The 21778-nt window shown below is 28.2% G+C and overlaps 4 protein-coding genes across 13 annotated transcripts; 2 read left to right on the top strand and 2 right to left on the bottom strand.

Annotated features, from left to right (window-relative positions):
- The first annotated feature begins 227 nt into the window (after positions 1–227).
- Positions 228–2362, top strand: LOC100159419 (transmembrane protein 50A-like). Of its 3 annotated transcripts, none has more exons than XM_016800583.2 (5): positions 266–450; positions 542–666; positions 722–828; positions 1679–1842; positions 1937–2362. In XM_016800583.2, the coding sequence occupies exons 2-5, from the start codon at positions 562–564 to the stop codon at positions 2044–2046; spliced, it is 486 nt and encodes a 161-aa protein (XP_016656072.1). In that variant the 5' UTR covers positions 266–450; positions 542–561; the 3' UTR covers positions 2047–2362.
- Positions 2363–3179: 817 nt separating this feature from the next.
- LOC100166261 (hypoxia up-regulated protein 1-like) lies at positions 3180–8592 on the top strand. 3 transcript variants are annotated; one of them, XM_003241242.4, is made up of 14 exons: positions 3180–3753; positions 3847–4115; positions 4201–4406; positions 4928–5108; positions 5181–5367; positions 5461–5610; positions 5678–5881; positions 5968–6391; positions 6469–6628; positions 6743–6908; positions 7355–7618; positions 7683–7790; positions 7872–7941; positions 8550–8592. In XM_003241242.4, exons 1-14 carry the CDS (start codon positions 3616–3618, stop codon positions 8588–8590), a joined length of 2568 nt encoding a protein of 855 aa, XP_003241290.2. In that variant the 5' UTR covers positions 3180–3615; the 3' UTR covers positions 8591–8592. The 3 variants fall into 3 exon arrangements, with proteins under 3 accessions (XP_003241290.2, XP_016656095.1, XP_016656094.1); XM_016800606.2 differs by lacking the exon at positions 3847–4115 and having other exon boundaries at positions 3639–3753; XM_016800605.2 differs by lacking the exon at positions 3180–3753 and having other exon boundaries at positions 3999–4119.
- A 1093-nt stretch (positions 8593–9685) lies between these two features.
- Positions 9686–11724, bottom strand: LOC100161457 (cmp-n-acetylneuraminic acid synthase-like). Of its 2 annotated transcripts, XM_008180033.3 has the most exons (6): positions 11710–11724; positions 11466–11635; positions 11256–11380; positions 10312–10614; positions 10088–10226; positions 9731–10019 (listed from the first exon to the last, which is right to left on the bottom strand). In XM_008180033.3, the coding sequence occupies exons 2-6, from the start codon at positions 11603–11605 to the stop codon at positions 9875–9877; spliced, it is 852 nt and encodes a 283-aa protein (XP_008178255.1). In that variant the 5' UTR covers positions 11606–11635; positions 11710–11724; the 3' UTR covers positions 9731–9874.
- A 1261-nt stretch (positions 11725–12985) lies between these two features.
- Positions 12986–21398, bottom strand: LOC100168313 (lethal(2) giant larvae protein). 5 transcript variants are annotated; one of them, XM_008180037.3, is made up of 22 exons: positions 21032–21398; positions 20765–20957; positions 20561–20675; positions 20140–20237; positions 19812–19896; positions 19626–19723; positions 19412–19555; positions 19209–19347; positions 18792–18997; positions 18572–18729; positions 18296–18507; positions 17803–18189; positions 17333–17630; positions 17078–17234; positions 16865–16989; positions 16488–16768; positions 16203–16420; positions 15924–16138; positions 15747–15858; positions 15454–15614; positions 15225–15280; positions 12986–13407 (listed from the first exon to the last, which is right to left on the bottom strand). In XM_008180037.3, exons 3-22 carry the CDS (start codon positions 20642–20644, stop codon positions 13339–13341), a joined length of 3303 nt encoding a protein of 1100 aa, XP_008178259.1. In that variant the 5' UTR covers positions 20645–20675; positions 20765–20957; positions 21032–21398; the 3' UTR covers positions 12986–13338. The 5 variants fall into 5 exon arrangements, with proteins under 5 accessions (XP_008178259.1, XP_008178258.1, XP_001948718.2 ...); XM_008180036.3 differs by having other exon boundaries at positions 20769–20957; positions 21124–21397; XM_001948683.5 differs by having other exon boundaries at positions 20769–20957; positions 21032–21397.
- Between the last annotated feature and the right edge of the window lie 380 nt (positions 21399–21778).

Genomic DNA, 21778 nt, shown 5'->3' on the forward strand with positions numbered 1-21778 from the left:
ATGTCTGACCGCCACCGACGAAACTGGTCGCCGCCGAGTCACGTTCTTATTTTTGAACAGAGTATAATATAGATCATCTTAGATCATTTATGTTATATAGTTACGGACTTGGATATCAGCTGTATGCCTGTATATAACCACGATTTAAGATATTGTTCTATGATATAATAATACTATTACTATTATTCTGTGGTATCACACAAGATGATAATAATATTATGAACAATAAAATAATATTATAATTATGTTTATTGTAGATATTATCTGCCATGTATAATATACTTATCGATGTTATCTGCGTACTACAATAATTGTATTACTATATAAGCGTACTACGTTAGTATAGAAATTTGTGAACTGTTCATTGTTAATTGTTATACGCTTTACCACTATTCAGTAAAATTCACTTAGCCACCGAGTTGTTGACAAGTAATTAAAGCAAATACTTAAGTATTTAGTTTATGTTTGAAACTATTAAACAACATATTACAAATTCTTCGTAAAAAATAAATTACTTTTATTTCGAACTTATATTATATAGTATCGCTTTTATTTTAAACAATGCCTATGGACTGTATGGATAACGTGAACTTGGGAAACTGTTTGTGGTTTGAAGGAGGAAGTGAAAAAAGAAATGTTGTTGCTGGGATGATATCAGGACTTCTGGTTAGTGACATTTACATTATTTATAGATTAAATTATTTCTAATTATGCTTAACAGTTTGCAGTCGGATGGTGGCTAATAATTGATGGCATGGCTGTAAACCCTAGTCAAGTACCCGGTACTTATCACATATGTGGATTGGTTGGAACATTTTCATTGTTTATGTAAGCGTGCATTTATAAATCTCTTTTACAATTTTTTAACTGTTTAAACTAAAGATCCTGAAATATAAATTATTAATTAGGTCAGAAAAAATGTTATATTTTAAATTACTATAATCATATACCTACCCTTATAGTTTAAAACACAATCCAAAAGTAAAAAAATATATATAACGGTCCCTAAGTTGATTGGTATCAAGATGAAATTATATAATGTTAATAGAACAATTAAATCACAAAAAAGTAACAAGTATATAGTATATACTATAAAGTGAAGTCAAATGTTTTAGTATTATTTTGCAGCTCTCAAATGTTTATTTTTTTTGAAGAAGTTAACAAATGAGTTAGAACAAGTACTATACTTGTCAAACCATAATTTAGATCACCTGTTAGTTTAAAATAATAAAATGTATGGTAAATTTACAGACACATTTCTCAGAGATCCTTAGAACTAGGACTTTGAATTTCTGCTACCAAAGCCGGTAGATGTAGGAAGCAACTACTTGTCTAAGTGTAATATTAGAAATATATAAGATAAGTAATATCAATTATAAAAAAGGATGCGTGGTATAATACCAGAAAAGTTCCTAGACTATTTTATTACCATGAAATATGTTATTCAAAATACAAAAGTACTGAAACTCAACATACAATTCCAATTTTTAACCATACTTGGATTTTGATTTTTACTATTAAATAATAATACTATTCAATGTAATAATATCATTATATTAGTAAAAAAAAAAAATTGTTTATGGTTACATAATTTTGGCTTCAATGATAATAGGTTGATAGATTTTTTTTTTTTTTTGTTAAAGTAAATATTTGTTAAAATTAAAATTATGTTTTATAGGATTAACGTAGTATCTAATTCTCAAATTCGAGGAGAAGCTTACTCAGGAGGATGGTTTGGACCCAGAGGAGCACGTAGTTGGTTATTTATGGGTTTTGTATTAGGTTTTGCTGCTTTGATTGCTGCTTGTTGGATATTTTTTGCTGATTTTGTAGCAGCCAAAAGTAAGACATATGTATAAGTGTATAACTCCAATATTACATATTAATATTTGTTAATATTTTGATATACATTTTAAATGCTAATTTTAATTTTTAGGTTCAGTTAAACCAAATATGACAGTTGGATTTGAACTGTTTTTTCAGAATGCTTTTATATTTGCTGCTTCTCTGATTTACAAATTTGGTCGTGTGGAAGATCAATGGTAAAGAAAACATAATATTTAAATGATTAATGTGGTACTACTTTAAAAAAAATACATATTCAATTTCTACAAAAACTTAATTGTGTGTAATAACTGATAAGTATTTAAGACTATATAATTGTAAATATTTTTATTTTAATACAATTTTAGTTGTATATTTAAGAAAATGCAAATTAGTAGATTAACTTATTCAAATTTTAATCTTAAATAGAAAAAAAATTAATTATCTGCTTAATTTATTGATTTAAGTTTTTATTATAATATTTTTTATAGGACCAATCTATTAAATATATTGAGTTCTATTTCTGAAAAAAAATAAACATGCATTTTTATTTTTCATCAAAGTAATAAATATTAAATTGTACTTAGCTACATTATACCCGTCGAACAGATTACAGTATAATATATGTCTCCATTGAATATTGATGAGTAATGACTCATCAAGAATAATTTAAACATATATTTCGGCATTATTCCTAATTCAGATAGAATATCAATTTTATTAGGGCTTTATTTAAATTTATTTGTTCATAACTAAAATTCAAAAACATGAAAATAAATGATGTTAAATTTTTAATATTTTAAAAGTGGACAACATGTAATAGTTTGATGAATTGTATTTTTTATAAACTTTTAGCATAAAACATGATAATATAAAGGTTTTATCTTAGAAACCCCTTACATATTGTGACAATAGTAAAAAGCAACGGTTTGATAAAAATCAATTTTAAAATCTTTTGTTTTTGATAAAAAACAAAATGGTATATTCTATTTATGATTCAACAATGTGGTCTCCATAACTATAAAATCACAAATCAAAAAAGTAAAAAATTCAGCAAAAACTACACTTCCTATCATTTTAATGTTTTACACCTATAGGCTATACAACCTATATTATTTTAAAATATATTAACAATATATTTTACTGTTTAGTGTTTACTTTATTATTCGCAACATTTTAAATTAATATAGAATAACAACAAATTAATTTATTAGATTGCCACCTACAGTAAAACATGGATATACATTATAAACAGTTGTATTCATAAGTTAATTAAAATTACAAGGTACAATCATAAAAACACTTAAAACATAATAAATAATTTTATCTATATGGGTACTGTTGAATAGATAACACACAAATACACAATACCTAAACATTTTAAAACATTTATTTACATAATTCACACATTTTAGAAAACATTTTCTATACTAGTAGTTAACAGTTACAATCAACCAATCAGAAGTCACCAAATACCTATTTGTTTGCGTTTAAATTATGTATGCGTGTACAGATCCAATAATTTTGAATAAAAAAAGTGTTTGCTTAAATTTTTTGTTTCAATTTACAAATACACAGTCATAACTTATAAGTATTAAACGATATAAAATAAAAAATTTCAACATAAAAAATAATTATTTTTCTTCACACAGAATATTTCTCCTATTTTCATTGAATTCGTGAAAATTGAAAAAAAAAATTGTATGTTTTGTACATAGGTAAGTATAAGATATTATTTTTATTACTAACAATTAGTATCATTGTTAGTTAATTTTACATCAATTTATCAAAATGAACACCTTGTTTTGGTCATCAATCACATCACAAATAATATTACTGGAATTATGTTTAAAAATTGTTAATGTACACAGTTTAACTGTAATGAGTGTAGACCTTGGTTCGGAATGGATGAAAGTAGCAATAGTTTCAGTAAGTATTAATACAAATTTCGAGTATAGTTTAATATATAACAAATATTTTTATTTTTACCAATTTATTTTAAAATGTTCTAAATTTGTATAGCCTGACATTTCAGAAGAAATAGCTCTTAATAAAGAATCTGAAAGGAAAACTCCTAGTGCTATAGCTTTTCGCAATGGTGAACGTACGTTTGGGAAAGATGCACTTACTGTGGGAGTTCAATTCCCATCCAACTGTTACGTTTATTTTCTAGACTTACTAGGAAAGAAAATAGACAATCCGATTGTTGAACTCTATAAAACACGTTTTCCTTATTATAACATTATTCCTGATCCAAAAAGAAATACAGTGCTTTTCAAGCATAACGAATCGTAGGTCTGAATAATATAAGTACCTATACTAATAAATATTATAAATACCAATTAATATATTATTTGATATATAATATATTTGTAGTGGTGAACAATTTTCACCTGAAGAATTAGTGGCAATGATGTTGGAAAAAGCAAGAGAATTTGCACAAGATAATTCTGGGCAAGTTATAAATGAAGCAGTAATTTCTGTCCCTGGTTATTTTGGTCAAGCTGAACGATTAGCAATGTTAAAAGCAGCAGAAATTGTTGGAATTAAAGTACTACAGCTTATTAATAGTTATACTTCAGGTAAGTCCACATGTGTATAATAAATACTTAGGGCCAGTTGCACCGTCTCTGATTAAAGTTTACCGGAATTTAATTGACCGAATTTGCCCGGTTAAATATCTGTTATCAGCTGATTAAGCTTAATCGAAGTTTAACCGTAGACGGTGCAACTGGCCCCTAATCTACCAATACCTACCTAACTAATGGGTTTCAAAACTGCCTAATTTAAGCATTTAACTACTATATTTTTAATGGCATAAACTTCAGTTATTAAATTGTATTTAAACAGTTTTTTCAGTCAGATTCTCATAGCATAGGCACATAGTGGATAAGGGAGGGGGGGTGGTGTTGGTAAATGTGCCGACTTAAGGTTGATGTAAATACTACACTAAGGCAAATGCCCCAGTGCCACCCCCCCCCCCCATCAAAAAATAAAATAAAATAATAACGCCACTGTATTTAAATTTAACAATACTATGATGTTTCTAAAGTGTTTTAAACAATTAAATGTAGAATAAAAATATAAAAATATATTTTTTTAGCTGCTTTGAATTATGGTTTATTCCATATAAAAAGTTTTAATGAAATATCTCCAATGTTTATGATGTTTTACGATATGGGTGCATATGGTACTCAAGTATCAGTTGTATCCTATCAATTAGTAAAATCTAAGGATAGAAGAGCTCGTGAAATTCAGCCACAACTTACTATACTGGGAGTAGGGTTTGTAAATTCAAATCTTAATAATTTTAACAAACAATAATTATTCTAATATTTAAATATTTAATTTATCAGATATGAGCGAAATTTGGGAGGCTTAGAGATACAACTACGGTTAAGAGATTACTTAGCAACTAAATTTAATGATTTAAAATTTACACCCAACGATGTAACTAAAAATCCTCAATCCATGGCAAAATTGTTCAAAGAAGCTGGACGATTAAAGATTATATTAAGTGCAAATACTGAACATTTTGCCCAAGTAATTAAACATAACATAATTTTAATTAATACGATATGAACTTTATAATATAAATAAATACTAATATTTAAAATATGAAATTTGAAATTTCAGATAGAAGGTTTAATTGACCAAAAAGATATGTACATCAAAGTTACCCGAGAAGAACTAGAACAGTTGTGCAAAGACTTATTCGATAAAGTTACACTTCCAGCTCTAAAAGCTTTAGAAGCATCAGGACTAACTATTGAACATATTGAACAGGTAAATTGAATTATATTTTGTTTTCAAAAACAAATTACAATGTTTTAATTATTAGATAATGTTTTAGGTAATGTTAGTTGGTGCTGGTACTAGAGTTCCTCGAATTCAAGATGTTTTAGTTAAAGATTTAAAAAGTGGTCATTTGCTTGGTCGGTCTTTGAATACTGATGATGCTGCTGCTTTAGGAGCTGCATATAAAGCAGCAGAACTTAGAAATGGATTTAAAGTTAACACATTTATTACTAAAGACGCCACAATGTTCCCTATTGAGGTTAATTTATTCATATTATATGATACATCAGGTTCTACACTTTAAGAATTTCTATATTTATTTATTTATTAATATGTTCTATATAGTTGAAATTTAATAGAGAAAAAAAATATGAGAGTGAACCCATAAAACAAGTAAGGCGTATTTTATTTAGTTACATGAAGCCTTACCCACAACGGAAAATAGTAACATTTATTAATCATAAATTAGATTTTGATTTTACTGTGGGTTATGCAGAACTTAATCATTTAGATGAAAATGAAATAAGATGTTTAGGTTCTTTGTCACTTGACCATATAAAATTAAAAGGAGTACAAAATGCATATTCTAAGTATGAAGACGAAGAAAATACAGATCCCAATAAAATAAACTTACATTTTATTATGGATGCTAGTGGTATATTAGTGTTGGAAAATGTTGAGTTTTCAATTGGAAAGTCTGTTATTAATGATCAAGCAGAAGAATCAACTTTATTGAACATTTTAAATTCCATAGCAAATTTATTTAAAGGTTAAAATTTAAAATTATAATAGTTTGATAAAAAAAAAACCAGTTTTATGTATCCATTTAAATTATTTTTAATTTAGTTCGTGACAAATTCAATGAAAATAAATTATCTGTCCAAAATACCCTAAAAAATTCTAGTGGTTCTAAACTTCCTGCTGTTAGACAAACTATTGAAGTTGATCATGAATATTTATTTGCGCTTCCTACAGATGATGATGATTTACAAAATGTTATTATAAAGTAAATGATTTTTTTAGAAACTTTAATTTTTAATATTGTCATTGTATAAAATGTATACAATTAGAATATTAAATATAAATTAAAATTAAATAATTTATACTATAAATTATTTAGATTAAAGAAGCTTAGATTAAAAGATTTGTTGCAATTACAAAAAGAAAAGGCGTTACATAGTTTACTTACTCTTATTGTCGAAGTGCGTGAAAAATTAAGCCAACCAGAGTATATTCATTCTGCTACTGATGCAGAAACAAGATCTATTTTGGAAAAATTATCGGAGGTACCTACTCTCGTCTCTTTGATTAACTGTAAATACTTTGAAATTAAGTGTAGATATCTGTAGCTTAGTATATTATAACAAAACATAGACAATATTTATGTAATACCTGGTGTTTTTCAGGGTGATCATTTATCCACTCTATTTATATCTACTAATTACTTCACTATGTTCATAGTTGAGTTCCACAGAATTATGATTGTAACACATTTGAATTTTTTGTACACTTAGGTATCTACCAATTGTTTTTTTAGGAAATCAATCATTAATTAGAACGATGTATAATATACAATACCTACCTATGCCTTGATTATACAGCTAATATATCCTTTATTCCTTTATATAGATTATAGATACATTTTTCATAATGCAATATCGTGTTGATATAATATGTACCTATGTATTTGTATTATATATTGTAATAAATAAGTAAAACTTACTGTTATAAGATTTCAAACTGGTTGGGATATGATGGCCTCAATGCTGAAGCGGAAGAATTAGAGTTTAAATATAAAAATTTCAGAAAAATAATACAGCCTGTTTGGGATAGAACTTTTGAGCACATAGAAAGACCGCAGAGATTAGAAGCCCTAAGTAATACATTAAAAAAGAGCAATACATTTTTGAAAAAAATAAAAAACAAAACTTTAGAGGATAGTCCAATCACACAATCAGAAATAGATAAACTGGAAAAATTGATTTTAGAAACAACGGTGAGTGCATTATAATGTATCAAATGAAAATAATAAAAATAACTATTTTTAATACTACTTTTAGATTTGGAGAGATAAACAAGTAGAAGAACAAGAAAGACTTCCAAAATATGTTCACCCTGTGTTGTCAATTTCAACAATTGAAACAAAACATTCAAATATCAGACAGAAGGTATATTGTTTAGAATATAGTAGTAATTTGTCTTCGATACTAAAATTTAAAACTATATTTTAATTTTCAATGTTTTAACAGATGAAATATTTGATGACTACATTTATAAACTGGAAAATAAAAAATAAAAAAAATCAATTTAATGTTAAAGGTAAGCGTTTATACTTCATAGGAGGTAGAGCATGTTATTAATGATACCATTCTTTTATTGTGAATACTTATTAACATAAATATGTTTTTGGGCTGGGTACAGATTTTTTTATATTCTAACTAATTGTGCGTAACACTTTGTGTATCCCCATAGAAACTAATAAACCTAATTCCCACTAGGTTCTATATACAATTAATGGTTACTTAATACTTATTAATACATATTTATGTATCATACATTTTCTTCCTATAGGAAAATATGGATCAACGTGCTACATTTATGTCACCACATTTTTTTTACTCAACTAAGTATAATTCATAAATTATTATTTAGTATTTACCTATTACGGTGAAATGTATAACCAAATCATTAAATTGTATAATAATAAGCATTTCATTTCAATAGTTTAATTTAAAATATTTAACACGATACATTATCATTTACCTATGGGTAGAAATCCAATTATTATAATATATTTTGGGATCTACGTTCATTGTAGAAACAAAGTTTTAAGTAAATAAGTTTTTAAATTAAACCAGATTCCTAATTTAATCCTAAGTTGGAATTTAGATATTTATTATGATTTATGATTTTTTTATTTTCTACAGATGATCTCCAATATTATGTTGACGCACACAAAGAATTATAATACAAATATTAATATGCAAAAGGTACATAATATTTAATATTTATAACAATGTGTTATTATATTTAATTTATTTATTATTATTTTTATATTCATTTATAGTAAAGTAATAAACATAGTATTAAATACTATATTATTATTTTAATCTTTTTTTTTTTTTTTGTGTCAACAACGACGCTGCTGGAACTGCTTATGTATTAATTCAACAATTATTTTGTTTCTGTATCAAGTTGTTTAACCAGGTTAGGCGTAGTCAGGACAACTAAGGGGGCTATATTCCCCCCTACCCATTGACTGTGACACTGTGTTGACCTTAGAAAATAACAAAAAAATAAAAAGTGTAAATAAAAGACATTGTACTTGCATTGTTTTGTGAGACAGCCCCCCTCCCCCTATACTAAATTTCTAGTTACGCCACTGGGTGGACATGGTATATATATAGCAAGGAAAGACAGATGAGTCCTATTTAGCTCTCACTTTATCAATTAGTGGGTATTTATTTATTTTTTAGTTAATGGTTAAGTTATAAGTTATTAGGTACTTATTACCCAAATGTCCCAAATATAGCAATTTATCAGTAAGTAGTCATTCAAAAACTGAAAGTGAGCAAAAATGTACCTATGAGCTTATTGTGTATTACTATTTAATTCCATCAGTAATTGTAGTTAGTAGCTACCTGCTTATGCTACCAGGACCGGATTGGACAAATTCGACTGACAAAGTTTTCCAGTCCACTTACAAATTGGTGGCCCTTGGGTATGTTCCTATTCCGTCCATAGTTTTTTTATTTTATAGTCTCCATTTCTTCAACTTTTAACACTGAACACATTTTCAGTCGGCACGGCCCCTCATGACTTGAACGGCTCAAAATTGTCACGGCTCGCCGAGTTTTACTAGGTAACTTGCTGGGCCAATCCGGCCCTGTATGCTACTGGATAAACATTGAAGGGCTAAGCTCCTGTACTTGGTAATTTTATAATGATTTTGTTTCAATCTATACTGATTTTCCTATTCAACCCGTTTTACATTACTGGTATTTTTAACATTGTTCTTTTAAAACTCAGTATAATGAAAAGTATATTTAAAATTAAAATTGTATTTGGTATAAACTCTATCATTTTTCTAACAATAATATTCACAAAATAATACATACCTTTTACCTATGTATTACACAAATACTCAGGTCAGGTATATTAATCTTATTTATACAGACAGATATATTGGTTTTTAATAATATTAACTAAAACTTATAATAAGTAATTACATAACTATAATTTTAAAATTGACTTATGACTTTTTGATAATTTCATTAGTTCTATTAGTTACATTTTTAGGTTTATCTAGTAATGGAGCTAATAGTCGAGCAGCCTGCAAATCAAATTGTGTGTCAATTTCTAAACTTCTATTTAATGGTATCACGACTACTCCCAACCTAAAAATTAAATTAATCAAAAATAAATAAGTTATTTCAAAGAAAAATTCCAAATCTAAAACACTTACTTTCCTCCTTGGAGCTTATTATTTACAATGAGGTTCTTGTATGTAAAATAAAACATTCCATTTTCCACATATTCTCCATCCCAGTCTTGTCTTCTTGGTCTTTTAGTAACATCAAAATTTGATGGTTGCAGTTGACCATCTAATATAATGATTATAACCAATTTAATAACTTTAATTAATTTAACACTAAAATTATTTATGACATATCAACAATAATACTATACCAGAATCCAGTTTCCAACGCAGTTTATGGGTTCGCGTTACAGAAAACACAGATTCAAATTTCTGATTAACTGCCATTTTATATGCTCTAGTTAGATACTCAGCAGTCATAAAAGGTGAGGTACACTGAATGATAGCAAAAATATCCACTTTTTGATGGTACATGCTAAACTCTTTAACAGCACTAAGTGATGTTGCTTCATCCGAAGCAGTTTCTGCACTACGGTGAAAAACTTTAGCACCTGCTAATTCAGCTTCAGCAGCAATTTCTTTATCATCTGTTGATACCCATACATCGTGAAACACTAAAATAAAAAACAAATTTATGATACAGAAGTTAGCTTTCAGAAGTAAAACTAAGGTGGATGTTTTTAAATTTTAAATCTAGTTGCCTTAAAAAAACCATTCTAATCAAAGTTCAAAGGTAAATTTACTCAAAGTGGATACCGGTAGCCGGTAGACAATGCATTTGTTGAAAATATGTACTACTACAAGAGATACCACCTTTCCGGATCTTACCTGGATACTCGGGTTTTACATATTATAAAACTACGGACTAGTGAATTACTCTCCGGGCCGTTGTAAGATTAGTACTATATCTACATAAACCATTTCTTGAATTTCATTACCAGCCCTTTTCACCTCATATTATTTCTTAAGTATAAGATGTAGTAGAATATATGTGTGGTCTAGTCCATGGGCTTACAGTGTCACAGTGATGATTTTTTCTTTTCTTATTGGCCCTGCCATCTTTCAAAGGTGGCAAATCTAATTACTATCACACATTACTACACAGTTGGTCTAGAAGTCTGAAGAGTATTATGAAATTAAAAATATTATTTTGACTGTACAATTTATGCATAATTTCCAATCAATAAAATTAATTTAAAGTATTTTTATTTTTTGTTCCCCTTAACAAAAAAATTAATATTTATATTTATCGTACATCCACAATCATTAATAGTGTCTAAAGATCTTCGGAGGAGTGTAGTGTTTTGTATCACAGCTAAATTTTTTCTCGGTATTCCTTTACTACCACCTCGAGCTAATATTAAAGCTACCACGTGAGGCCTGCAATATAAAACGTGTAAAAAAAATTGGTTAATAATTTAAGCTACTGTCATTACAAAATATTTTCTTATACAACAGTACTTACTTATAATTAGATAAATGATTTTGTTCATAAGTTATGTGACTCCAGAGTAGATAAATCGGAATCATAAACAAAACCACACTTGCAGATAAAACGAATAATTGAGAAAAAAGTGCCACCCAGTGGCTGTTTCTAACAGTCATGGTTCCCAAAAAAATTATAATTTTTATATCCTATTAATAAAATCAACAATTTATGATATTAATGTTTCATAATATAATTTTTTATTTCATAATATGCAGCCTACCACACTGCTAGAGTGCACTGTGCTAGTATGCTAGTATGCTAGTATGCTAAACTGTGCAGTAGTCTTTTTATCATCTCCCCATCACAGCAAGTTGCTGGTATTGACCCAGAACAGGGTGCTTCAGGGTTGCTATGGAAATAACAGGGTGAGCAATATAGCAGAAAAAAAATCGATTTTTATTTTTTTTTATTTTTTTTAAAAAAAAGGTTACAAATTGTATTACAATAAAATTGGTGTTTACAAAGTATATGGGTTATATAAAATTTGTTTTTAAATACAAAACATATTATGTTTTAAAAACTATAAATATTAAACCTATAGTACGAACCATCACCTTTAACATTTCTAATGAAAAATGTTTAATTAATAAATTATATTTATTTTATTAAGGGCCGGAAAGGATCACCAAAAATATACAACAATTAAGTGGATGTTCCAAGCAATTACAAAGTAATCGATGTATATATAAATTAACAAATAAAAGGCAATTTAAACATTATAAAAATAAATATAATTATTATATTATTATGTATATATAAAAGATAATAAGAACTGGTATTTTAGCCAAAATTGGCATGTGGAATCTATTATATAAAAAATTAAATACACATACAAGCTGATCTATGCCGTAAAATACAATTTTGTTTAAAATATTAGTTAGGTAAGTAAGTATAAAAATTATAATAAATAATTGACTAAAGTATATACAAACAAAATTTGTCATTAAAAAAAAAAAAAAAAAATTGAAAACAGAAAACTCTACAACTGTAAGAGATCTCATCTTTATATAATATTTTTTACAACATATTATAAAGAAAAAAAATTCACAATCAAATTAAATTAGAAACACTGCAAATTGATGGACCAAAAATATAAATCTGATAATGGATAATTTAAACAATAATTCATATTTTTAATACATATATAAAGGAATGTTTTTGAAATAAATTTATATTTTACATGACACAATTCTAAAATATAAATACAATATAAAATTCATATTTCATTAGTTTATAAAAATATTAAGTTAACAATAATACATTAAAAATAAAGAAATTTAATTTGAAAATAGTTGTACATTTTTAGTATGAATTTAACAAGTATAATATTACTTTACCAAATATGATTTTATGTACAACCGTTTTCAATAATAATAAACACATAAATGTACTTCAGTTTAATGGAGTTAAAAAATATATTGAATTTAGTGCATATTATGACGTATTATAATTTAAATATACAACAAATAGATAGTATTTTTTATCAAAATTAAAAACTTAAAAAAGTTTGTCACAAAATAGTATTAATATTATTTATTAAATAGCGCATAGTTTACTATGTTTATTGCTTAACTAAGGCACCATTAATAAATTTGTGTTAGGAATGGTGAAGTGCCACTTTTTTATTATAAATTAGTAAGTGTAAAAAAATATAAAATATGTGATAACCATGTCAGAATACTACCTGAAGACAGGTACAACATTAATTTTGAGTCATATTAATCAATTGTTTCTTTGTTAGAAGTAAATAACTATAGTAAATATTAAGACTTGAACTTCAACCTAATTGAAATAAATGTCGTGAATTACATAAACATTTGAGTTAATGTTGTGTCAATTACACGCATCATTAGTTATCACATAATGCAGCTGTCTCGACTTCTAGGTCTTCCATAAGAGCTAAAGGAGCTCTATGTATCTAAAAAAAAATATATATATACATAAAAATAATAGTGATAAATTAGTAATATACATATTATTATGTAAGCAAAAATAAGAAAAGAGAAGCCTCTACATAGGTTGAAATTACATTGATAAATTGTTTGAATATAAAATAACTGTATTAGTTGTTCAGCATATTTGCATGACAGAATTGTAAATTTATATGAAATTTATAAATAAATATTAATACATCAATATTTAATTGTATTTAACTATGTTCAAGGTATTCCATAATAATTAATTTAATATGGTAAAACAAGAGAATCTTAGATGCTCTGATTTAAATCAGTAAAACCTCATGGAACAGTGGAACACTATGAATTTAGTAATAAAATATTGAACCGTAATAATATAATTTCACAAACACTTTACAATTTGCCCCTTGCATAAGTATGATTTATTAATAAATTATATACATAAATATTATAATTATATTAAAATATATTTTATATTTTAATATTATATCATATAACTTTTGTTTGTACATTTTTAGTCTCCCTCGCACCAATTATAATTAAAGAAATAATGAAATATCTGTAAATATAATTATATTATTTTAAGTTTAGTAATAATATGAATTATAATTAACTTTCAAATTATGTTAACAAAATTATGAGATTTTTAATACATTTATTAACATAAAAATATATACATTTTAGATAACAAATAACAACCGTAATCCTTATTTTTTGTCAAATAAAATTAATGAACTGTTAAATGATCACCCACACCAATTATCCACATTTTTTCATTTAAAATATATATATATATATATTAGAGATCAGATGGGTCAAACTCCAAACTATGGTTTCAAACCAAACCACCTTTTAATGTCAAACTGAACAATTCAGAGTGATGATTGATGTAGAACTGGTACCAAACTTTTTAATCGTACTTGAACCAAACATTTTGTTCAACACTAAATATTATTAATAATAAATATCAGTAACTCAACATAAACGACGGAAAAAACGAGACTAATTGTAAAAATCCAACTATAATAGCTAAACACGTTTATTGTAGGGCTTTAACGTTAGTGTTGTTCTTTTACATTGATTCACTCTCAAAACTTATAAAAATAGAAAATATGAATTTCAAATTGTAACAAATTGATATTGATATCGAAATACTTTCGACAGTTTAGTCTTAACGATATTGATATACGATATAGTTTTGTATCACTAATAAATAATAGATTTCCCGAACAGAATCATGTATTTAATTTTACTTTTGTAATATTAAAATTAAAAATAATAATAATGTAACTAGAAGGTACATTGAACTCTCCACATGAAAAATAAATAAAAATAAACTAGTATAGAATATGGGTATGTATAGTATTGTATAACAATAAACACTGGAACATTTTTGGTTTGAACGTTTGACATGTTAGAATGCGTACATTTCTTTAGAGTTCAAATTAATTATAGAATTTCAAACTTTTTGTTCTAGTTTGGTTTGGTTCTTTTTTTTTAAAGCTTGGTATGACTTTCAAACTCGAACAAACATCTATAGTTTTGGTTTGATTTTTTGAACTTCAAATAGTTCGACTCACCTCTAATATATATATATACATTAAGTTGATTACAGTTAACAGTATGTTGATACTACTTGTAAGCTGGACTAAGTATGTAGCAGAAATTAGCAAAGAGCAATTTAGATGTGCGTATAAATGCACAGACAATTTTAGAAGAAGTTTGTCTAATCTGCTTATCACATACAAAAGTGAAAATTAGAAGTGTAAATAAACATATTAGCCATCACATAGCCATACAACTTTTAGGACTGGCTAACCTCAAATTTGGACTGTGTTGATGGATCATCTTCTACAACTAAACTTGTGGATATATCTGACAAATGAAAAAAACTATTTAGGTGCGAATACTAAACTACATAACGATTTAAATAAAAAATAAACAACAAAACTAAAAGCTATATCAAAATATAAGTTATATTTTAATTTAACGCTTATCGATACTAGGTAATTAAAACATATAATATAAAATTACAGAAATGTACTTACTGTCAACCGTGATAGTTTCATTAGTAATCACTGTAGTAGAATTTGATGTTTTCACAGTGGTTGTAGTGGTGGATGACAATTCATGTTTGGTGACCGTTTTCTGATGATTATTAACATCAACATTATTTGATGTTGATGTTACATTTAGATTAGTATTTGAACTAAAAAGATAAACAAATCATAAATAATTAATACATTTCAACTATAAGGACAAACAAATCATAAATAATTGATACATTTCAACTAATATAAACGATAGACTTAATAATATATATTATTTTCTGTTTTCTTACCTTCCCAAATGGTCTTTAATAGAGTCTATGGTAATATCACCGACTGAGAGATCATTGCTATTGTTTAGTTGTGAATTACTATCACCATTTTCTTGAGTACCATTTGTTAATCCTGAAATATAAAAATAATTTTATGTATTTATAACTAATTTTTTTATTTTTTTATGATGGTCATACCATTTACTTTTGGAAAATCATCTTGTTCGTCATCTGTGTAACCATTAATAGGGGTAATAGATCGACTATTTGATGGTCGATCTCTAGTAGGTAAATTCAAAGAACAATCAACTTGTGTCACACTGGTTGCAGATACAGAAATTCTCTGCAGTTCACTACTTGAATGTAAATATAAAGCTTCCCCATAACGCGTGAATGCCAAACTTGAAATACCACTATAAATCAAATATGTAAATAACTTAAATATACACATTTCAATATAATTATTAAATAATATACTTGATATCTTCTCGACGAATAACTGCAGCATGTATTTGTCTTCGAAGGTCTGGTACACTAAGTACTATTACTTCACCTAAATTAGTTAGACAGAGAAGACAGCTTTCTGTATAATCACTAGTTTTAAAAAATGCCATTGACATTCGGCGAACTCGAGCACCTTCAGCTGCAGTTAATTTAAGTTTGCATACAGGTTTTAAATTAGGCAAGGAAAATATCTAAAACAGTAGATCAAACAAATTAAACAATATTTTATTTTATTTGTTCAAAAAATATAAATATTACCTTAAATTGTTCTTCCGATGCAATAATGACCTTGTGAGGACCACATATATCTAAAGGTTTACCCGGAGTACTATTTTCTTGAACTTCAGTGACTGAGCGATTTTCTGCATCAATCACAGTAATTCCAATAACAGGTGCACGATGTTTTAACTGAACCTCTTTTCCTAGTTGTGCAGTGACTCTTCTTTCTTTTCGTTTATCGTTTGGTGGTATACTTATCGTAAAAATATAAACAGAACCATTGTTCGTACCAGCCCACATTGTAGGAGTAATATGTGAAGCTATTTTATTAAATTATATTATATATGTTATCATGTTTGGTCATTAAAAATTCAAAAAATATAATAAAAATTGGATTTATTATTTATATAAATTACCTGTAACAATAAATGTTTTTGTAAAACTTAAACAACGAACCATACTTCCCAACGCATCATCAACTGGTCTGGCTTCAATTGCCCGTTCAACAGGTCGTGCTTCCATTGGAGATATTGGGCCAGTACTAAATTAAAAATTGTTTAATCATAAAATAAAACAGTAATGGTTGTAATAAATAAGCGGGCATGTGCCATAGTATTAAAAATACAGACTTTTCTCGTTTTCTGTCAGGTGTAATGCTTGCTCCTTTTTTATCATTTACTATTCTGGTAGAATTTCTTCCTTTCCTAAGTCTTCTAAATGACTCCCTTAATGACTTCTTAAATGATTTTCTCCTAGAAATAGGAGTATCTCCAGCAGTGGACAAATCTTAATACATAAAAAAAAAATTATAATAAATTAGAACACTTATAAAGTAAATATTTACTTGGAAAGTTAGAACGTATACAACACATAATAATTATTACCATTAGGATTTAAAGTGCATTTTGTCAAAACAGGAGCTTGTCGATAATAATCATAAAGTACTAAGCCATGAGCAGTACCAGCAGCAACCAAAGACCAATTTGAATGTAAAGCTACAGCTGTAATTGATGCAGGTGGATATACTTGTAAAACAGATGAAGGTTGGAATCCAGCTTTAAAAGTAAGACAAGTCATATTTTTTCCATTGTTATTATTAGCTTCATCTCCAGTCTGTTTTAAACTTAAACGTTCATGACCTTTCCATACAAAACTTTCTCCAACAACATTCATTTGTACAGCCTGAATAACAAGCAACAAAATTATTTATTAATTTTCATTAAAATCCAAAATTGTTTAAGGAGGTCGTTTACCCACTCGCTATTCCTAATTTATCTATTCATATAATAATATTTATGTGTTGTGAGTAAACGGTTATTATCCGTTACTATATAACTGTAAAATATAATAATACCTTTATTTCATTAGAAGATGGCTGATCATTAAATTTGGAAATTATAACATGACCAGCTGTACCAGCAACAATCATTGTACCAGTACGAGGACAAAGAATAACTTTTTTGATCGCTAACCGAGGATCATCAGAATAAGGATCAAAATTTCCAACTTTCCTAAATGGCGGCCACTCTTCCTCATCTTCTTCTGGAGCTACACTATTACTGGAATGGTTATCAGCATCATCACCAACTAATACCCATGATGATTTAAATACATGTATTGGAAGTAATGGAGTTGCATTTGCAACCCACAATTTGACAGAACCATCTTCATGGCCAGTTATTAAAAGATCTCTACTTTGCTCTTCTTCAATGTTTGCTTCACCACCATCAACTGGCCATTCCTAGCAACATCAATTTTAAATGTTATTCAAAAGATCATTTTATTATAAAATAGTAAATTTAATTTAAATTATTGACTAAAACTGTTTAAAATTAATTTAGACTTACATTTGAAGAAAAGTTATTCTCATTATGTAAGTTTCCAATCGCAATTATATTATTCCAAAGATCTTCGTTTAAATCAGAAACAAAATTTGTAAATGTGATAGCACTTGCATGAATGGATACAAGATAAGGTAATTGAACCAATGGCCAATCTTCTGTAGATAAATCGATACAGACTATTTCTTCTTCTGCCAGAATTATAAGGAAGCTACAGCCTAGAATAAATTCAAATATTAAATAATTTAAAAAAAAAAAAAAATTATAATATTCTCATAATACCTTTTTCATCAACTGAAGCAGTAGTTGTGAAAAAATCAATAACTTTTGAAGTAAGCTCAAAAGCTACATGTTTAGTAGTTCCCAATCGAACCGTAACTGCATGACGATCACCATAGCATGCCCGTGGCATACCACCAGAAAAGATTAGTAATTGTTCACTAATAAAATATAAATCATTAATATGTATTAAATTAAAATATTTTTTAATTAATTTATATACTTGAGGTCTTGAGCAGATTGTTGGCAAACTATTTTAGAGATTGGTTTGCAGGGAAATGGGCCATAAATTGTTTTAGTGTTTTCATTTTCATCAGATGTTTCGTTTATTTTCCAAAGTGTTACAGATCCATCATTATGAGAAGAATAAAAGCTTTCCCCATTCTCTTCCCAACATACACTTTCTACTTGTTGGCTACTTACAAATGTCTAAAAAAAGTAGAAAAGAAACAAATATTTAAGAGAAATATAATATATATTGTATTATGTTAGTACAAAAATATGAATATCATATTTTAGTTTTTGTGATACACATACATATTGACTTAATATAGAAATAATACAATAAAATAGTAATGGCCATAGTTGCCAATGCTTAAGATCAATGAAAAAAAAAATTAAATTAAGTTTATTCTCTTACTTTTACAGCAACTGCATTTAAGCGATCCCATAAAACTATTAGACCTCGACTATAGGCAATTAAAATATGATTTTGATTTCCTGGTTGTTCTGCTATTACTTCAACTGCACCAGGGTTCTTTTTATACTCATCTGAAACCCTAAACACAATTTAAAATAAAGTTTAATGATATTTTAAATATGCTAATAGTACTTTATACATACTTCTGCATCACAACATCTTGATAAATAATGTTATCTGACAATTCAAATGTTGACAAATCAATAAAAAATATATTTCCTCCTTCAGTTCCGAGTAATAAATGTTCACAACTAGATTCCAAGCACATGGACGATATTTGTTTAAGCCTACAAATCATTTAATATTTAAATTATCAATTGACTCAATTTACAAATTAAAAACAATCTTAACACCCACTTTCCCTCTAATAAGTATGATTGAACTTCATCAATGGCCATGTCGTTTATTTCCCAATAATGAAGACTATTGTCATCAGACAATGACACCAAACGACCCTGAATAAATTGTATTTATCATATTCATTAGCGTAAGATGTATTTTTATTTTATAATCTAAATATTAAAATATGTGAAGTATAATTACTTGATTTGGTACAAATATTAATTTTGTAATTGCATGATCGGAGCAAGGTAAATGACCATAGAATTCAACACCAGTCTTACCCAACCTATGTACATTTTGTTAAGAAAAATATTTGTGAAAGGATTTCTTTTTTATATAATGTTTAAAGGTATAATGATACCGGCTTTTTATAAAAATGTAAATTATAATAGAAAAAGTAAAATTTATTCATTGATTATATAATATACATAACACGCATGACAAAAATGATATATGTAATTTAGTGCTTTAAGATAAAACTGAACGACAAGGTCTCAGAATCAATTAAGACATTTAAGTAAAAGGATACACTTTAATTGATCCAGTTGAAGTTCCAATTGCCATAATACGTAATAATGGGTCCCATGAAAGCGATGTTGGCTTATTTGGAAACCCATACTGTAGAGTCTGAAATATCAATTATTATTGGTTAATGCTAATTTAAAACAACATACCTAGTTTAATAATGGCTAGATGCAAATTACTTTAGGTCTCTTCACAAATTGTACATTATTTGTTTAAAATAATTTTAACATTTTAGAATATTTAATAGGTAATAAAACAATATTTAAAGGAATGCTGTGTTCAACATTTACCAAAATGAATTATCAGTAGAAATTAGGCATTGAAAGTAGATAAAAACCAGTTAACACAAGCCACATTGCTTATTGTTAAGCAGTAAACGGACTATGAAAAATAAAATAGCACGTAGTACAAGGAGCCATAGTTACCCTTCTGAAAGCAAACAAGTCTTTTTGGATTTTCTGCCGCTCAACTGAGGGCTGTTGGCCTTTGCCACGGATGAACTTGAGCATGTTGGTAACTGACAGTCGTACTTCTCCGTTCCTAAGCAAAATAATATATGTCAAAAACACAACCCATGGTGAAGTCGTCCGGCGGGTAAATGAATGAAGTATATCAGGTGGTCGGCGTACCTACCCTCGTATTATTCCGTCTTCGGGGTCCTCGGGTCCTCTGATGTCGATGAGTTCAGAACCGATATGCCGGCATCTTCGGGAAACTAATAGTTTAAGAAGTGTGTACTGCGGCAGTCACCGCGACCGTCAACAAATCGCACCGCTACAACAGCGAACGGACTTCTGCCACTGCTGTCGGTAATCCGTAGGCCTGTTCAAACACGGTTACAAAACATTGACAAGACTGAGACGATAACAGAATATCGTGCGGCGCGCGCCACTTACACGTCGACTGTCGTAGTTCAGCGTCGAATACCAGGTAACCTGGTACCGATGTTACCGATGTACGCGCGCCGGTCTGCAGCTGACGGTTTTACCTGTGACTGGTCGTCCGTTGTCGTCGTTTCCCGTCCGGACATAATATCAAAAGTCACAAGTCACAACACAACTCACTACCGACAACAGCTACTGTAAGCGGGGCGCGGCAGGTACATGCGAATCTCGGAGCCGTTCGGTTCTCTCTGATGACCAGGACCGGGACTCGGGAGCCAACGAAACGAAAACACAAAATCGGCCACTATCAGCTCCCCACCAAGGCACACGAGTCGTACGCGCAATAATTATTATTGTGTATTTGTGACTTGTGTCGTAGTAGTTGTTGTGTGCCGTTTTCGTCCATATCTCTCTCTCTCTCTCTCTCACCGTTTTCTTTCTATAGTTCAACAACCTCCCCACCGCGCGTTTCAAGGAGGTTGAAGACCTCAGGGCCTGCGCGAGGTGCGACGTTGATTTCTCGACGGCGGCCGCCTCCACCTATATAATATTATTATTATGTGCGGTTGTAATAATAAGACGTTTATTATTATTATTATAGGTGTATACTAATAATATTTTAGAGAATTACACACGCACACGCCCGCGTATATAATAATATGTACAATAATAATAAATTATTTAGGTTCATCGCATTACAAGGCGATTCCTTATACAGACCGATGATGACAGAACTTTTTCCCGGTAAATTGCGTTTTT

The sequence above is a fragment of the Acyrthosiphon pisum genome, chromosome A1 (assembly GCF_005508785.2).
Source record: "Acyrthosiphon pisum isolate AL4f chromosome A1, pea_aphid_22Mar2018_4r6ur, whole genome shotgun sequence".
NCBI classification, from domain to species: Eukaryota; Metazoa; Arthropoda; class Insecta; order Hemiptera; family Aphididae; genus Acyrthosiphon; species Acyrthosiphon pisum.